The sequence below is a fragment of the Stegostoma tigrinum genome, chromosome 1 (genome assembly GCF_030684315.1).
Source record: "Stegostoma tigrinum isolate sSteTig4 chromosome 1, sSteTig4.hap1, whole genome shotgun sequence".
Taxonomy (NCBI): Eukaryota; Metazoa; Chordata; class Chondrichthyes; order Orectolobiformes; family Stegostomatidae; genus Stegostoma; species Stegostoma tigrinum.
In genome coordinates this window covers 86,907,248-86,925,351 of record NC_081354.1, presented here as the reverse complement: position 1 = coordinate 86,925,351, position 18,104 = coordinate 86,907,248, and the positions used below count along the sequence as shown (strand labels likewise).

Below are 18,104 nucleotides of genomic sequence, written 5' to 3'. Positions count from 1 at the left end.
TATCAAATTATCACTTGACATCCTGCATTTTTTTTTAAAAAAAGTACTTCCATATGGATGCCACACTTTTTCTTGCATGTTTAGTGGGGAGCGACTACTCTTAGTTTAGTCTGTTTCAAGAACTTTCAATGCGCTGTCCACAAGCTGTGCTGTATCACTAGCAGTTTCTGTATTTTTGCATTTAATTGCACAAGAGCATATACTTGAAGTTGCTCTGGATTTTTTTGCTATGCTGTAATGATGAGGGCCCTTAGTATTCCGGTAACGAAACCCAAGCCAATAACCAACAGGGTCTTGAGGTGTAACTTCCGGATCTATGTAACAATGACATATGGATTAGACTACTTATATTGTTGCAAGACAGATATGAAATTTTCCATCAGCATCACAATCTTAAACTGCTGATTACAATCTGTTACATGTAGGAGAAAGATCCCAATGTGCTGAAGGCAGTCATTAATTTGATTAATTACTTCTGAAGAGCCAAGTAGACATGCCCCCTTAAAAGCTGGGTTTAGTGTGAGCATTTGAAGAAGGCAAAAGATCAAAGAGCAGGGAAAATGGCTTTTTCGTATTGTGTTGAATGACAGATGTCGCTTGCCATTTGAGAATTAGTAAAAATAATTTCATTTCTAAAAATCAAGGGTAAACTGTTTGCAGAGATACTAAATAGCTTTAAAAATAATGGCTCATGAACAAAATCATCATTTCCAAAGGAGAACTGAAAATGTGAGTAACACTGCTGAGCAGGATATTTGTGGCATTAAAGATGACAATGCTGATTGACTAGTAGGCACACTAATATTTGCACTGCTCGTTTATGTTGATGAAGAAAATGGTTAAATGGATTGATCTTTTACACCACCAAGGGATTTTTAGGACATTATGTATCCTCCTTACACTTCTCAGTGACCAAGTAGTATTTGATAGTAAAATTACAACTACAGCACTTGATTATTTGCCATTCTATGAAACATCAGCTGAATCTAGATCTGTTAGTTATTTGCTTGCCTCCTAAGACTAAAAATTAAGAAATGTGGGGAACATGTAAATGCAGCTCAGTGGCTAGTAATGTTGCCTCAGTACCAGTGACCCAGGTTCAACTCCAGCCCCACGTGACTGGCTGTTTGGAGTTTGCATATTCTCCCTGAATCTGCATGTATTTCACTGGGTGCTCCAGTTTCCTCCCACAGTCCATAGATGTGCGGGTTTGATGGATTGACCATGCTAAGTGGTCTGTAGTGTCCATAGGTGTGCAGGGCTAGGTGGATTGGCTGTTGTGAATGCAGGTTGCAGCATTGAAGTTGAGGGGTGCAACTGAATGGGATGCTGTTTAGAGAGTCAGTGCAGACTCGATGGGCTGAATGACCTCTTTCCACACTGTAGGAATTCTGATTCATTTTTCAAATACGGTATGAGTTTTATACAAAACATTGATCTCAGTAATATGATAGGCAGGTCCTACCAAGCACCGCAGTGCAACTATAACTTCAACTGAATAAACATAATTCAAGACATGCAAATAACATTAGCATGTTTAGACACAATTGAATAGATTGCATCCCCCCCTCCAGTGAAGTAAGGTGCATGGAATGCCACATAATAGTAAACATTATAAAATAAATGGAACTTTTGTATCAGAGATAATGGGAACTGCAGATGCTGGAGAATCCTAAGTAACAAAGTGTGAAGCTGGATGAACACAGCAGGCCAAGCAGCATCTCAGGAGCACAAAAGCTGCCGTTTCGGGCCTAGACCCTTCATCAGAGAGGGGGATGGGGAGAGGGAACTGGAATAAATAGGGGAAGAGGGGGAGGCGGACCGAAGATGGAGAGAAAAGAAGATAGGTGGAGAGGAGAGTATAGGTGGGGAGGTAGGGTGGGGATAAGTCAGTCCAGGGAAGACGGACAGGTCAAGGAGGTGGGATGAGGTTAGTAGGTAGGCCTGAGATGCTGCTTGGCCTGCTGTGGAATTTTTTTATGACTTATTAGTAAACATTATGTAGCTTGTATTGGGCTGGTGCATATATTTACTTCAATATATGTTTCCATGCTATTTCTGTCATTGTATGCTCATTGTCCACTCTAAGCACATGACAGTTGGCAAAAATCTCATTAGAGGGAATTCAATTTGAAGTGAGATTGCCTTTCTTGATGCAAAGTTAACACATCTCTTTTTTTTTTTAACCAGCAAAAGACTAGGGCCTAAACTTCCATAAAGACGGAGAAGGTTGCTGGTTGAGACAAAATGTTGAAATGCCGATTTCAGAAGAGTTTCCTCTCAACTTGGTGCCCAATATTCTTTTTTGTGTGGGGTCGTGGTAGGAGGAGGGTAGTGGGGATGGAGGTGGAGGAGAACAGGGGACAGTTCAACGTGCCGCATTTGTGATTCACAGAAACAGCTGCATTTGTCAAAGTGCAGTTGGTTTAAGCAAGTCTGGTTTTCATTAGTGGCATGTCCAAAGCACAACTTGAGCTCCTGAGATGCTGCTTGGCCTGCTGTGTTCATCCAGCGTCACACTTTGTTATCTTGGTTTCTCCAGCATCTACGGTCCCCATTATCACATCAGAACTTGGTTTTATATTTTGGGAGGGATCTGAACTTCCCATTGTTATTCGGAAAAGTAAGGAACCCTTTTGGTAAGGTCCAGAAAGGTTGGAGAGGTCTGGTGCTCTTTGGAATTGTTAAATGCAGGTATGAATGTTTGTAAAGAGTGGATAAACTCACCTGGCCTGTTAGGTTTAGCGGGCCAGTCTATCTGTCTTTGCATTTAAATTTCCTGGCTTTTATTTTAAAAACAAAATTGAGCAGTTCTCAAAACAACAAAATCCGTGCTTAGTATTTCATGGTATGGTGACCTGAGTATGAAGACTGTCATTCTGGGATTTCTGTTGCATGACTGATTTCGCAACCTATACATTTTGGAAGGATTGCTTGTCAGTTCGCAGTTTGCGCGACAGTTCTAAATGTTTATAGAATATTTAATATTAGGTATATAAGTACTTGTTTTTATAAGGAGTTAAGTTGTCCAAAATTTGAATTTAGTGAACTAATCAATGAGAATGTTTAGAAATAATGCATGGTGGTCATCCTTAGACACTTGGAAGTTTACTTCCTCTCAGCAATGATCTGTCCATAGGAGACTGGGTGAGCATATGGAAGGTATAAGGGCAAAGGGTGAGGGACATCAGTTGGCACTAACTTGGCATACAGGCTACAAAGGTTTATACATGGGCACAGATTGGTATGGAAGTTATAAAGGGATGTCAGTGACTGGGGATGAAGTTTGGTATAGATTGGCATGAAAGTGTGGGGATGCTTGAGTGGATCAAAGCAACATTAAATACAGTATGTAAATACTGTGTGATTTATTGATCTTTAAAGGCAAATGGAACTGATTTACCAGAATGAAGTCAGTGGTTAAGAGTTAAATTGGCTCAAAAGTAGTGATACTACCACTGCACCGTAGAGTCCCCTGTTGAAGACTTAGCTGAAAGTGAAGTGCTTCTTCAATATGACATTGTCAATTTAGGTAATATGCTCTAGTTTCTGGCTTGTTTAAGGAAGTGTTTCTCATGTATTGAATGTAACTTATAAGAATTCACGTGTTTTTAAAAGAGGTAAAATTGTACTCTGATATTGAGTTGCATATCAATCTTTATTAACTTTAACAGAAATGTTAATAGATTAGAATATCGTTGAAAATTGCTATATTATTGTAATGCTTCATTGCAGGATTTCAACTTTATTCTGTTACATGGTGAAAAGTGAAGTGTGAAAACATTTGGGAATGACCGCAAGAGAAAGGAGCAGAATTAGACCATTCAACTCATCGAGCCTGTTCTGCCATTCAATCATGACTAATATGTTTCTCAACCCGATTCGCTTGTCTTCTCCCCATATCCTTTTGATATCCTTATGAATTAAGAACCAATCCACCTCTGTCTTAAAAACAATCAATGACTTGTCCTCCACAGTCCACTGTGGCAGCGAATTCCACAGAGCCGTCACACTCTGGCTGAAGAAATTCCTCCTCATCTTAGTTCTAAAGGGTCATCGGTTCACTCTGAGGCTTTGCCCCCAAGGTCTAGTCTCTCCTCCTAGTGGGGACATTTACTCCATGTCCACTCTCTTCAGGCCTATTAATATTCTGTAAGTTTCAATAAGATGCCCTCTTCATCTTTCTAAACTCCAGGTAAAGGCACAGTGTCCTCAACTGCTGTTTGTGTGATGCCCTTCATTCCTAGGATCATTCTTGTAAACTTCCTCTGGACCCTCTCCAATACAACAAATCCTCCCTTAGATACGAGGCCTAAAACCGCTCACAATATTCCAAATGCTGTGTGCCAAGCTTCATACAGACTCAGCAGTACATCTCACCTCTTGTATTCTAGCCCTTTAGAAATGAGTGCCAATATTACATTTGCCTTTCTAACTACCAACTGACACTGCATATTAACATTAAGAGAATCCTGGACTAGGACCCTTAGTCCCTTTGTGCTTCAGATTTCCCAAGGTTTTCCCCATTTAGAAAATACCCTATGCTGCTTCTTCCAAACAAAGTGCATAACCTTATACTTTCCCACATTGTATTCCATATACCATTCCTTTGCCTAGCCTGTCCAAGTCCTTCTGCAGTGCTCTCAACACTAGCTGTCCCTCCACCTATTTTTGTGTCATCTGCAAATTTAGCAACAATGCCCTCAGTTTCTTCATGCAGATCATTAATGTACAATGCAAATAGGTGTGGTCCCAATGCTGACCTTGTGGAACACCACTAGTCTCTGGCTGCCACTTTGAAAAGGACCCCTTTACCTCCATTCTATGCCTTCGCCAGATAGCTAATCTTTTTCTAAGGCAGTACCTTGCTCCTGAACAGCATGAGCTGTTATTTAGCAGCCTCTTATGTGGCACCTTGTCGAAGGCCTTCTGGAAATCCATGTAGAGTTATAATTATACCGTATGGAAATAGACCTTTTGGTCCAATGCATCCGCACTGACCAGACAACTTATACTAATCTAGTCCCATTTGTCCCATATCTCTGTCTATCCTTCCTATTCACATGCTCATCCAAAAGCCTTTTAAATGTTATACTAGCCTCCACCACTTCCTCTGGCAGCTCATTTCACAGACTCATCACTCTCTGTGTGAAAAAGTTGCTCCTCGGGTCCCTTTTAAATCTGTGCCCTCTCACCTCTGGTTTTGGACTTCCCTATTCTGGGGGTAAAAAGACCTTGGCTATTCACTCTATCCATGCCCCTCATGATGTTCTACAGCTCTGTAAGACCACCAAAGCTCTGGGGGAAAAAGCCTCCAGCCTATTCAGCATCTCCCTACAGATCAAACCCTGAATCCCAGCAACAACCTTTTTGAACCTTTCAAAGTTTACACGTCTATTGGCTTTCTTATGTTTAACTTCCTCGAAGAATTCTAACAGATTTGTCGACATGACCTCCCTTTGACAAAGCTGTGCTGACACAGCCCTGGTTTACCATACTCTTCCGAGTACCCCAGAAATTCATCCTTAATAATGGACCCTTAAAAATGTTAACAATGACTGAGGTCAGACTAACTAGAACAAAGAACTTAGAACATAGGACAGTACAGCACAGAACAGGCCCTTCAGCCCACAATGTTGTGCCGACCATTGATCCTCATGTATGCACCCTCAAATTTCTGTGACCATATGCATGTCCAGCCGTCTCTTAAATGACCCCAATGACCTTGCTTCCACAACTACTGCTGGCAACGCATTCCATGCTCTCACAACTCTCTGTGTAAAGAACCCGCCTCTGACATCCCCTCTATACTTTCCTCCAAACAGCTTAAAACTATGACCCCTCGTGCTAGCCATTTCTGCCCTGGGAAATAGTCTCTGGCTATCAACTCTATCTATGCCTCTCATTATCTTGTATACCTCAATTAGGTCCCCTCTCCTCCTCCTTTTCTCCAATGAAAAGAGACCGAGCTCAGTCAACCTCTCTTCATAAGATAAGCCCTCCAGTCCAGGCAGCATCCTGGTAAACCTCCTCTGGACCCTCTCCAAAGCATCCACATCTTTCCTATAACAGGGCGACCAGAACTGGACGCAGTATTCCAAGTACGGTCTAACCGAAGTTTTATAGAGCTGCAACAAAATCTCACGACTCTTAAACTCAATCCCCCTGCTAATGAAAGCCAAAACACCATATGCTTTCTTAACAACCCTGTCCACTTGGGTGGCCATTTTAAGGGATCTATGTGTCTACACACCAAGATCCCTCTGTTCCTCCACACTGCCAAGAATCCTATCCTTAATCCTGTACTCAGCTTTCAAATTCGACCTTCCAAAATGCATCACCTCGCATTTATCCAGATTGAACTCCATCTGCCAACTCTCAGCCCATCTCTGCATCCTGTCAATGTCCCGCTGCAGCCTACAACAGCCCTCTACACTGTCAACGACACCTCCGACCTTTGTGTCGTCTGCAAACTTGCTGACCCATCCTTCAATCCCCTCATCCAAGTCATTAATAAAAATTACAAACAGTAGAGGCCCAAGGACAGAGCCCTGTGGAACTGGCCTATAATTTCCTGTCATCTTATGCCCTCCCTTATAATGGTAAATTAGCTATTTTTTAGTCCTCTGAGGCCCTCCCTGACTCCAGTGATTTCTGAAGAATCTCTTCAGCAGTCTCCTTCAGGATGTTGGGGTTTAGTCTTTCTGGCGCTTATCATTTATCCACTTTTAGACCGTTCAGCTTCCCCAGCACCTCATTCGTGATGGCCACCGCACTCAACCATCGCCAGCACGGGGCGGCACGGTGGCTCAGTGGTTAGCACTACAGCCTCACAGCACCAGGGACCCAGGTTCGATTCCACCTTTGGGCAACTGTCTGTGTGGAGTTTGCACATTCTCCCCTTGTCTGCGTGGGTTTCCTCCGGGTGCTCCGGTTTCCTCCCACAGTCCAAGGATGTGCAGGCTAGGTGGATTGGCCATGCAAAATTGCCCATAGTGTTCAGGAGTGTGTGGGTTATATGGGGATGGGTCTGGGTGGGATATATCAAGGGGCGGTGTGGACATGTTGGGCCAAAGGGCCTGTTTCCACACTGTGGGGAATCTGAATCTAATTGCCCCTGACACTCTTAAAGTTCTGATACATTACTGCTATCTTCCACTGTGCAGACTGTGGCAAGTACCCATTCAGTTCCTCTGCCACTTTTCTTCCCCATTACTGTTTCTCCAGCTTAATTTCCCAGCAGTCCAATGTCCACTCTTGCATCTCTTATCTGTTAAATATCTAAATAAAACTCATGCACTACTCTTTTATATTACTAAATAGTTTGCCCTCATATTGCCTTCTCTCCACTTATTGCTTTTTTGGTTATCCTCTGCTGGTTTTTAAATACTTCCCAATCTTCTAGCTTCTCATTCATTCTCACTACATTGTTTGCTTTTCTTTGCTGTTATTCAGCCCCTAATTTCCCTAATCAGCCGTGGTTGCCTTCTCCTCCCCTTAAGATGTAATTTCCCTAATCAGCCGTGGTTGCCTTCTCCTCCCCTTAAGATGTCTCTTCTTTCTTAGGATGAATTTATGCTGCACCTCCTGAATTACCCCAGAAACACCTGTCATTCCTGCTCCACTAACTTCCCTGCTAGTCTACCCTCCAATCAGATCTGACCATCTCCTCCCTTATGTTTATGTATTTACCTTTACTTAATTGTAATACCATTACGTCTGATTCAAACATCTCCCCCTCAAACTGCAGGGTGAATTCTCTCATGTTATGGTCGCTGACCCGAGGGGTTCCTTCATTTTAAGCTCTCTCATCGTCTTCCTTATCATGCATCACCAACTCTAGAATTGCTTGTTCCCTAGTGGGCTCTGTCACAAGCTGCTCTAAAACAATTCTACAAATTTCTTTTCTTAGAACCCACTGCCAACCTGCTTTCTCCAATCCACCTGTATATTGAAGTCCCCCATGATTCTTGTAAATGTGTGTTTCTTGCATGCTTTTTCTATCTCCTGATTTATTTTCTACCACATATCTCAACTACTGCTAGGAAGCCTGTACATAACTCATATCAGGGTCTTTTGTTTTACCAATGTGGTTCCATGTGGAGCTTAATTCTATACAGTGTCAGGATGGAGTTAATAGAAATCTTCATGAACCTTCTCAAATTCCTAATTCTGCAATAAACTTCAGGAACAACATTTTTAAGAAACCAGCTTCCCTTTTCAACCTGAGACACAGGCACAGGTTGGATTTTCCTTGAGGAACTCCACTTTTCCCCTTTACAAAATTCACCATCTGTCGTGGTGAGATTCAAATCTGTGTTCTCCTGAACATTAGTCAGGCGCTTGGATTGCTAGTCTCATGACATTATCACTATTCCATCACTTCCCATAATAACATACTATAATCTGACAATCTACTGTTGAATTTACAACAGATGCCATGGAAATTATTATCACAAGCTCAGTGCAGAGTTCAGATCTGCAGCGTACTATAACTGCTGAATTAGTGAATGTCTCGATGTGGTGTTATGCTTCTAAGGGAACATTCAGACGCCTTTTCTAAACAGACACTTGCAATATGTATCAGCTACTTCTTGCATTCACATTTCAACGACTTAAAAAATTTTAGCAGATAACTTTATATTAAAGATAAAATGAATTGTTATAGTACAATGCTCAAGTGTTGAGGCGACTACTTTGAGATACTTCATTTCCTCTGATTTGAGTTTGTTACCTTGTTTGCAGCAGGTTGGAATGTCTACCCACTGACTGCACACCTGATCTCATCCACCTCCATTGAACATGTATACTTAAATATTTATGCCAGCTATGGTTTAAAAACAAAACAAATTTATTTTGAATTTAGCAGTTTTGCTATTTTAACAGTAGTCATTTCCATTGTAATTTGCAAGATTCTGTAAAAAGCTGTGAAATGAATGAAATCATATGTTTCAACCATTAACTGAGAATTCATCTTTGGTTAACCCACCCTGAGAATCTGTTGAAAAATACCTAATATGATTGCATATGTGCAATATTCTGAAACTTCAGGCATATGTGGCAATGTTGTAGCTGACTCTTTATGAACTGAAAGGAAAAAAAAACTTGTTGTTGACTTTGCACAGATGCAAATAGATATTGAAATAGCTTCCTGAGAATGGTTGCCAATAATTCAAAGGGGTGCTTTATTCTTTAATGAATGCAGTTTTGAAATTGAATTTAAATCAAACTATGGCCTTTTATTATTCAAAGATGTGCAGTGTTTTGTTATGAAACAGCATAATAAGGCTTTGAATACTTGGGGATAGACATATCTCTTATTTATTTTGTTCTTCAGTTCGCGTTGCTACATTCCAGAAAAAACTAAATCTACAGGGTGAATTTAAGTTTAATAGTTTCTCCCATCTAGCAGTTGTACATATTTGAGGCAAATACCCTGCATTGAATGATCAGTTGCAATAATGATTTTGGAAGGTATTTTTATTCCTGTCAAGTTTGAATGATTTTGAGATATTGAACAGTCTTATCATCTTCCTGCTTTCCCCCACGCCCATCTGGAGCTCAGCAGTTGTCCCCTATTTGTAATTGGCTGTTGCTAAAAGGTTGTCAGTTGCTGTGAAGTAGCAGTCATTTGTGATAAATGGGTTTATAGAAAGATTCATTGGGTTGCACGAGTAAACTGGAAGGTACAGAACTGGAATGATCCCAATTTTGAACAACAATCTGTAACTGGGTTCTGATTTTTCATCTATTAAGTGGAACCAATATAAAGCTCAAACAGTCTGTAATTCCTACTCTTGCCTCGGTAGCCTGGTTTTTCAAAAACAGCCACAGGGGTGAGCCCCTTACTGTAAAGCCAAGAAAGCTCGAGTAGGCAGGATAACTGCTGCAGCCGCAGGAAGATTAATTTATAGTCTATCTTTACTGACACAAGATTAAGGTAAGATAAATATTTATTTTAGTATCAGCAATTCAACTTATTGCAATTGTACTAAAAAAACATGTTTTAAATTTGTGCCTGATTAAAAAGTACAATATGAATCCTTTGGTATTATTATTGAAGTTGTGTTCTGTTTGTGTTTCCATACATGGCTAATTGCTGGCACACAACTGAATTATGGATCTAGTAATTGAAGAAAATAATTGTATTTTGAATCCTTTTGAATGCAGCATTGATTTTGATCCACCAAAATGGAAATGAAAGCATCATTGTTGTTCTTGTGTTTTAAAAATAAATTGCTGTTGAATACCACCCTGTACTTCTTTCTCTCCTACTGTGAAACAAATAACATGAATAATTGCAAAGCGACATTCAAAATAAAAGGAATGTAGTTGTTAAAAATTGCAAAACATCAACTGCTAATCCCAGATTTCAGTACAAATGTACAAATTTGATTTTGCCTTTTGATAAATATTCACACATCTTTGATTTCAATAATAATTATGATGATAACCATGTGCCAAATTTCATCAGATGAGTTTAACCTAATTGCTCAAAATTGCTGTCAATACTGAATGCACATTATATATTTTCTCTCCTTTTTTATATATTTTGATGAAATTTGCACTTGGTGTTTTAACCATGTAAGGTTTAAATTTCAAAAATGTTATTGAGACCATTCATATCTGCCTCCACGTTTTAGAGAAGCTGCAGCTAAATACAAATACTAATTGTCCTGATTATGTAACAGGACTGTATAACTTAACTGAAATGATGTTGAGTGTTATGTTATGACAAGTCAACACTCATTTGGAATAATTTATCAAGCACAATTTCAAATGCCGTCCAAGTAGAAAGTGACTGAATTATTCCAAGAAATTAGGGATATTTTGAATTGGGTAAATAAAACAACCATGTGCTGAGTCTTTCTGATTCCATTTGATTTTCTCATTCATAAGAATTTTATATATTAGGCAATTTTCAATTCTTTTTCAAATATTGACTTGAATTCACATTGCTACCAGTGATCACCGTTTCTTGGATTGCTATCAACATCATGGTTTTTGTTCAGCACTGTCAGTTTAATTTTAACTTGTAGTCTTTGAAAAATATAAAAAGATAACCTGTGATGCATGGAATTAGCCAAAATGAATGTTTGTGAATTTGGCATCATTGAAAATTGATACACAGTTGCAATGTATTATTCTGATAACTAACTAATCATTTAAATATAAATACACAGTATCATCACGATGTTAGTTTTCCTTGAAGTTTTAACAATGTCTTCTGTAACCTAACCGTATTCTCAGTAATCAAGAAGTTGTACTATCTCTGTAATGATCTGAAGTACCCATTTAACGCCTTGATAGAGCGGTTCTCAGTCAGAATTATAAGATTAGCTAAATAGTCACCTTCTGCACTGTAAATGAATTTCTGACTATAAACTGAACAGTACTGTTCGAGATAGAAATTCTGTAGCCTCAGTGCCACCGCCGAACCTCAACAGACTTTTTTTGTCCTTTTTCTGACCTAGAGGATGCAATCATCTTAAATCCACCAGCAGATACTTACTGAGATATAAATATTTTGCATTTATTATTTTGGACTGTCAATTCACCCAAACCAGCTAACAAATGTTTTCCTCCAAGCATAACTAACGTAATTAAAATTGGGAAATTAACTCTCTTAATCTTTTGATAAAATCACAATTTTACATGAAATGAAAATAGAATTGACTTCCTTGTAGAATCCAATGTTCCATTATATATGTGTCTTTTTAACACTGAATGTTTATCCATTCTTACTAATTCAGTAAGTGTTAATGCTAAAGTTTCTTCCATTTCATTTATACACATCCAACATTTTTCTTCTTACTCCACTCAAGCCATTTTTTACCTCAAACTCTTTATAGGCTTACCTATCAGGTGATTGCTTTTGCAAATCGGAGGGCGAGGCTAATCATTAATGTTGGTAACTACAACTCCGTGAATATTGCAGCAGAGTGAAACTTTGTAAATTGAAACAAATATATAATACAATTTGAAAACAAAATCTGTTTTGGCAAAGGAAGTCACTGAGTTTTCATTTGTCTATTAATGATGACTATTTCAGGTGATTTTTGTGGAGATATGTTGAAAACAATTTATCCCTGATGTTACTATGTACATGGGTCTGTTAAACCTTTCTCAGCCAGTTTAGCAGACCATAGCTGTGAATGTTTCTGCTGAAATATTGGTCAGGAATTCTTTTGGACAAACTGAGCACTTGTGCAATATTATTCAAGTGTTTATTACCAGAACCTTTGTGAATTACATTAAATCAAAAGAAGTTTGTCCAGTATAATTCCATAGACATTGCAGCAGCACATAGTTTGAGATTGCTAATACCTGAAAATTCATCATGTCTTGTATATAATGATACCATCAAGATAACAAACAACAGTATTCACATATTAATTCCAAATTGTTCCAATGTCAAGGGTAATTTAAGCTGACTGAGCAGTCTTGGCATCGTGGTTTGGTGCATCTGAAGCAAATTTCCCTGTGCTAAGGGAAGCAGTGAGAACGAGATGTCGATGGCCACTTCCACAAAAAGGTCCCAGAAATGGCGAGAGGATATGCATGAGTTTCGAAAGAAGCATGGCCTGTCCAAAGCAGTACTGCTGAACTGCTGTCTCGTTAAACGAATCCTTGCCTGGACAACTCCAGCCACCAAAGGTACAGTCCATTTTTTTTATTGTTTACGTGGGAACTCCTCCATATTCAATTATTTTAAACTAAAAAGTGTTTTAAATTATATTTAATATTATCAAACATTAAATGCATTGTATCAGATTGCTTTGCCTATAGTTTTAACGGACAATAGCTTCCTAAAGACTTGGATACAAAGAAGTTCAACTGTGATTAAGTATGAGTTTCCAAACTTGCATGTTTATAACAATTTAACAAATGTTTCAAGTGATGTCTTGACTTATATGTGAGAGAATGTTGAATGTTTTGTTCATATAAAAAATTCAGTTTGCTAAAATATTCAACCAGTAATATTCTTAGAAGTGCTCACATGTTTTGTTTTAATTTATGGGCCACAAAGATGTTGCACAGTGTGATTGAAATTGTTCACGTTAAGAGTGGATGATGGCAGAAAAAATACATTGGATTCTTGGATGCAGGAAGATTGAGTTCATTTATTTGAAAATAAAATGTACTTAATGGGACATATACAGACTCTATGAATCTGTCAATATTACAGCTCAAGTTGAATGCAAAATAGATGGATAACTTAGGCAGTTGAAATAGGACCAAATAATTTATAATTTTTGCATTTTTTCTTGCATTTTTTTGGAAATGCTTTTAGGCTATGCAAATTCTTTAATGTGTGAACACTGTTGAAAATGTACAATGGAGCCACATTTCTGAGACTAGGGGGTAAGATTTGAAGTTGTGATGCAAATGTCAAATTAGGGATACAAATCTATTTTTAAAATTCTTTCTGATCAATTTCAGTGGAAATAAATCAGACTGGTTCTATAACCAAAATAAGAAAGTGATGCATATCTCTAATTTTACACCTGCTTTGAAAGCTGAAATTATAGATCATTGTATCCATGTTATATTTTTGTACACCTCTCTAAATTGGTTAACCCATGCTAAAATGTAAGGAGTTACCTATTTAAGCCTGTAGTAATGCAGGATTAAAAGCCTTGCCAACAGGTTTGTCTTGAATTTGGGAAATCTTGTGCAGCTGTCAATGTGATTCATTTAATTTCACATTCAGTTGGTGTATTTAGGCACAGACACATTTTCTACTGAAACTTCTTTTGACCTCTAATTCCAGTTAAATGAGCAGGATACACATCAAGAATGAAACATCACCCAAAGTGATGAAATTTCATGTGCAACCTTGATTATTTAATTTCAATTAGTACAATAGTCTTGCAGTACTCCCTCCTATATTAAATAGAAGTTGTGCCTTACAAAATTAATCATTCTGTGAATTCAGAATTCACATCACACAAAAGTTCAATGCTGTACTGGTCAGAATTCACTCCTTTATAATTTTATCCAGAAAACAGCCTCTAAATCATGGTAGTAGAGCAGGAATAAACCTGAATAACTTGAGAATTTCATGTTCAGTTCTATGTTAGTATTTGAGCACAGTGTTTTAATACAGAAGACGCATTCTGGTGCCATTACTTAAATGAGGCTTTTATGTTCATTGTACAGATTCATTTCTGAACATTTTTTTGTGTACCCAGAGCTTGTGTTGAAGACAGTTTTATACTCATGAATATTAAACTTGATGGTAAGATTTTTAAGTTTGAGTAGATATGTCCCTTCAACATCCCCATTAAAACCACTCTGGACTTTTTTAGATGGGTAAGTAAATTCAACCGCCTGCAGCTGTCACTCTCTGCAGGCTGCGTCTCACAGATTAAAAGCTTTCCTGATCATTTTGCAGAGAACGTCTTTAGATTTAATCGAATCCACAACTAGTTGCTTTACAACCTGAATATTCTTGTCCAATCCTTCACATATATAAATGATGATCTGCACCCTCCTTCCTTAGAAGGTGAGTCTGCTGTGTCCTGAATTTTCAGGTTCTTGACCTAAGAGCTGACTTCTCCTCGGCTGCTGTTCAGCACCATCAAGTTCCAATGCCAATTGTTGAGTGAGAATGAGCCTAATGACCTGTTCAAAGATCTGGTAGGATGTTCAGACTTTGAGGGATTACTGACTTAATAAAAGCAAGATAAGAAAATGGAAAATATGAGTACCAACGTATGATGTCATCAGCTGAGCAATGAAGAATAATATCAATACAGTTTTGACCTGAGCCACTGATGTAATTTGGCAAGTCAGATTCCAGACTGAAAGCTGGCTTGATTGATCATACTTTGATTTATTTAACAAAGTGATCTCACTGAAAAAGAAGCAGGTAATGCTGTACATTTTTCTTTAACAATAAAACAAAAGTTTCTGAACAAAACAAATGAAGATAAAGTAAAATAAACCAGACTACTTACTTCTAACGCATATTGAAAATATTTTAAATGTGCAGTAAAAATATAACCCTAATGCGGCTAAAATGCTACTTTAGAAATTGAAAGAAAAAGACACCAATATATACCTCTGGTACAGTACCCCCAAAGCACAGCTTGTATTGTAACTAAAAACACCATTGATACAGTATTCACACCAGAGTCCCTGTCTCAAACACCTTAATAGGTTTAAGTCATTCATGACTAATTGGTAGACTAGAACTGCAGCTGGATTTCTTAGAGCTATTATACACCTGAGGTTAAACATGCTCAGATTTAATAACCTATTCTGGGGTTTGTTCTAGCTCTTCTGGTCTGGGACTAACATTAAATCTTTTTACTCTAGTCCAGTTTGATTCTACCCTTCCATTTTCATGACCACAGGTTTATACACCCATCTTCATCCAAGGATTTCACAGGACTGGTCAAAATACAAAGTAAAATAAAAAGAATCTCTATCTGCTACATGTGTTTTCAATAAGATTAAAAAAACTGTCCTGACCTTCCAAACTGGAGCTGGTTTATCTTGTTTATAGAACAAGTCATAAAAACCCTACAAAGATACAAAACAAATTAATTCTAAAGTACTGCATCAAAACAAACCACTGTTTACAGAAATACTTATAAGTTAATTATCAACTTCAGACATACACTACCCAGAAGACAAAAACCAAAGCTGATAATAAATGTGATTAAAGTATGTATAAATCACACCACGTATATCGCAATATCCATTTAAGTGTTTTAATTTATTTTGAGGAGGTAGGAAAAGCGCACTAAATCTGGAGATGTTTGCACACATCTGAATTGGGTGCATTAATGCAAGTGCTATTCTATTGCTGTCTCAACTGCATGTAAAGATAAGCAGCAGATGGTAACTTCATAGCATCAATGGTCACTCGTTTGCCCATTTATAAGTCAGAGGCAGATGCTTCCCTAGAAATTACAAGACCTCTTATTTGTATTAGTATTAGGGTTCCCTCTGCAGATTGCATTTGTCACATGATAGGTGCCTGTCCTTTGTTGCAAAAATGTAGACAATATTAAATACGTACAGGCAGTATTTAATGTTTTCCTTGGTATTTGGCAGAAATAGCTGTTAGGAGCTGATTGGAAGGTAAGCATTTGAAGAATATATTGGTATATGTATATTGTATGTGTACTCGGGTTACATGTGGAAGTAGGCCTTTTGCATGGACAATAGTTTTATAGAGCAGCGGTTCCACACTGTGGTAAAGAATGTTATTGTAGAATAGAGACATGTAGAATATTCCAGGCAATGCCACCCTCTCTTCTTGACTCATGTTCTTCTCATTGCTCAAAATGAACTAGTATTTCTATTTTGAAGTTCAGTTACTGGTATAATGTAAAAAATGTAATGAATAATTTGCTCACTACAGTGCAAGATTATATAGATAATCTATACAGTAATATTGGTTAAGGAGTCAGTGTTGGCTGGACACCAGGAAAGATTATCCGCACTTAGGAGAAACAATGCTTTTACGTGAAGTTGAGAGAGCAAATTAGGCATTGGTTTAATATTGCATCCAAAAGGCTGCATAGATGATAATGCAGAATGCCTTCACTACTGACTGGACTTTGTATGCAAGTATCTAATTGGGATTATTACATATCTTTTTTGAAACAGTGTTGAGGGATACATTGACATACATTGATACATTGATACATTGTTTGTATTTGTGTGAGTGAGTTGGTTTCTTATCACTGCAAGCATTATATTCCTTCAACTAAAGTTCATCCCATTGTATTTCTGTATTTATGACTGTGGATCAGTGATCTTGACTCTCAGGGCCTCTGGATACTAGAAGGTACCCTTTGCTCATCCTTTAAAGTATCCTTATTTAAAGTCAGGGTTGAGCTCCTGAACATCACAACTATAAGTGAAAAGACTTTTATATGAAGCATTGATTTCCATTGGAATTGATGTTAGAATTGCAGTCAGGTTCCATAGGGCATTACTTAGGGAAAAAAATAACACATTATCCTGCACCCTCTAAGTTGAGATACAGTTCTTCAAATGACTAGGTTTTGACACTGGTAAATGAAATAACTTTGAAATAAGAGACGGTGTAAAAATACCTGCATAAATGTGACATTTTATTGACAGTATCTCTTACAGTGGACCTTCTGACAGTTCAAGGTCTGTGCTGTGGGCAGTGAGTAGACTGCAGACTGCCTTTCTTGGACTGTCACTTGTTTCTTTTGCCTGCTATAATTCTGGGATCTGTGGTGCTCCTCTTGCTGGCTGCTGCCATTTCTCGGATCCACTCAGGCCTTTGCTGAATGAGATTGCCCTGGCGCACCTCTGTTTTGAGGAGCATGGAGGTTTGGTGCCACTAAGATAATTCCAGGAGGCTGCTGGACTCAGACCAGCTGATACTTTGCAGGCCGAGAAATGGGCACTGCTAAACTCAGTCCTGTCAGTATCCTCTGGGGCCAGAGGGAGATGTGGGACTCTGCCAAGCTCTAAACCATCTGGCACCTGGTGGGCTGAGAGAAGCAACTCTTTCTTAAGTGGCTGGGTGATATGGATGGTAGTAGATCTATCAAGCAACTGGAGGCTTTAGCAAGTGGGTTTTGGCCTGATGAATAAAGAGGTCCCTGTGCAAATCTTGGTATGGCATCGAGTGAGGTCTTGCTAAAATGGGACACAATGTAAAGTCCTGAACAACATTATAAGGAATTTTGCAATATTCACCAAAGTTTCTGTTCCTAATAAAATACCAATATTAAAATGAAGCAATGCTATCGACAATTCATCAAACATGAGTATCTGTGTTTTCATGTACTTGGATGTTGGATCATTGTGTCAAAATGGTCTTATGAATTGTTTAGTTTGTGTTTGTGAATTTCTTGCAAAATTTGGTTCATTAGTTGAATTTGCTTATATGGTATATAGATTACTTGCTATCAGCATGCTTATTATTTCTAATATTATGGTTAGGAATTTTTAGGAACTAAAATCCTGAGTAAGAAAACATTACAAACCCAAAAAAGTGAAAAATTAATTCTATTGACATTGCCCTCTGCTAGAGGACCAATCTGGTGATACATTGCAGGAATAACAAATGACAATGTCAACTTTCCTAAGTTTTTCTTGTTGCA

General features: G+C 38.2%; 1 protein-coding gene across 2 annotated transcripts in view; it reads left to right on the top strand.

Annotated features, from left to right (window-relative positions):
• kcnip4a (potassium voltage-gated channel interacting protein 4a) overlaps positions 1-18,104 on the top strand; it is a 1,101,054-nt gene that overhangs the window by 85,061 nt on the left and 997,889 nt on the right. Inside the window, exons 1-2 of one of the 2 annotated variants that reach the window (XM_048537222.2) lie at positions 9,617-9,940; positions 12,420-12,657. The exons of the other annotated variant lie outside the window; for it this stretch is intronic. Coding sequence (XP_048393179.2) covers positions 12,510-12,657 — 148 coding nt within the window. The 5' untranslated portion in view covers positions 9,617-9,940; positions 12,420-12,509. Of the gene's footprint in view, positions 1-9,616; positions 9,941-12,419; positions 12,658-18,104 lie in introns of those variants that run through there. 2 annotated transcript variants of the gene reach the window in all.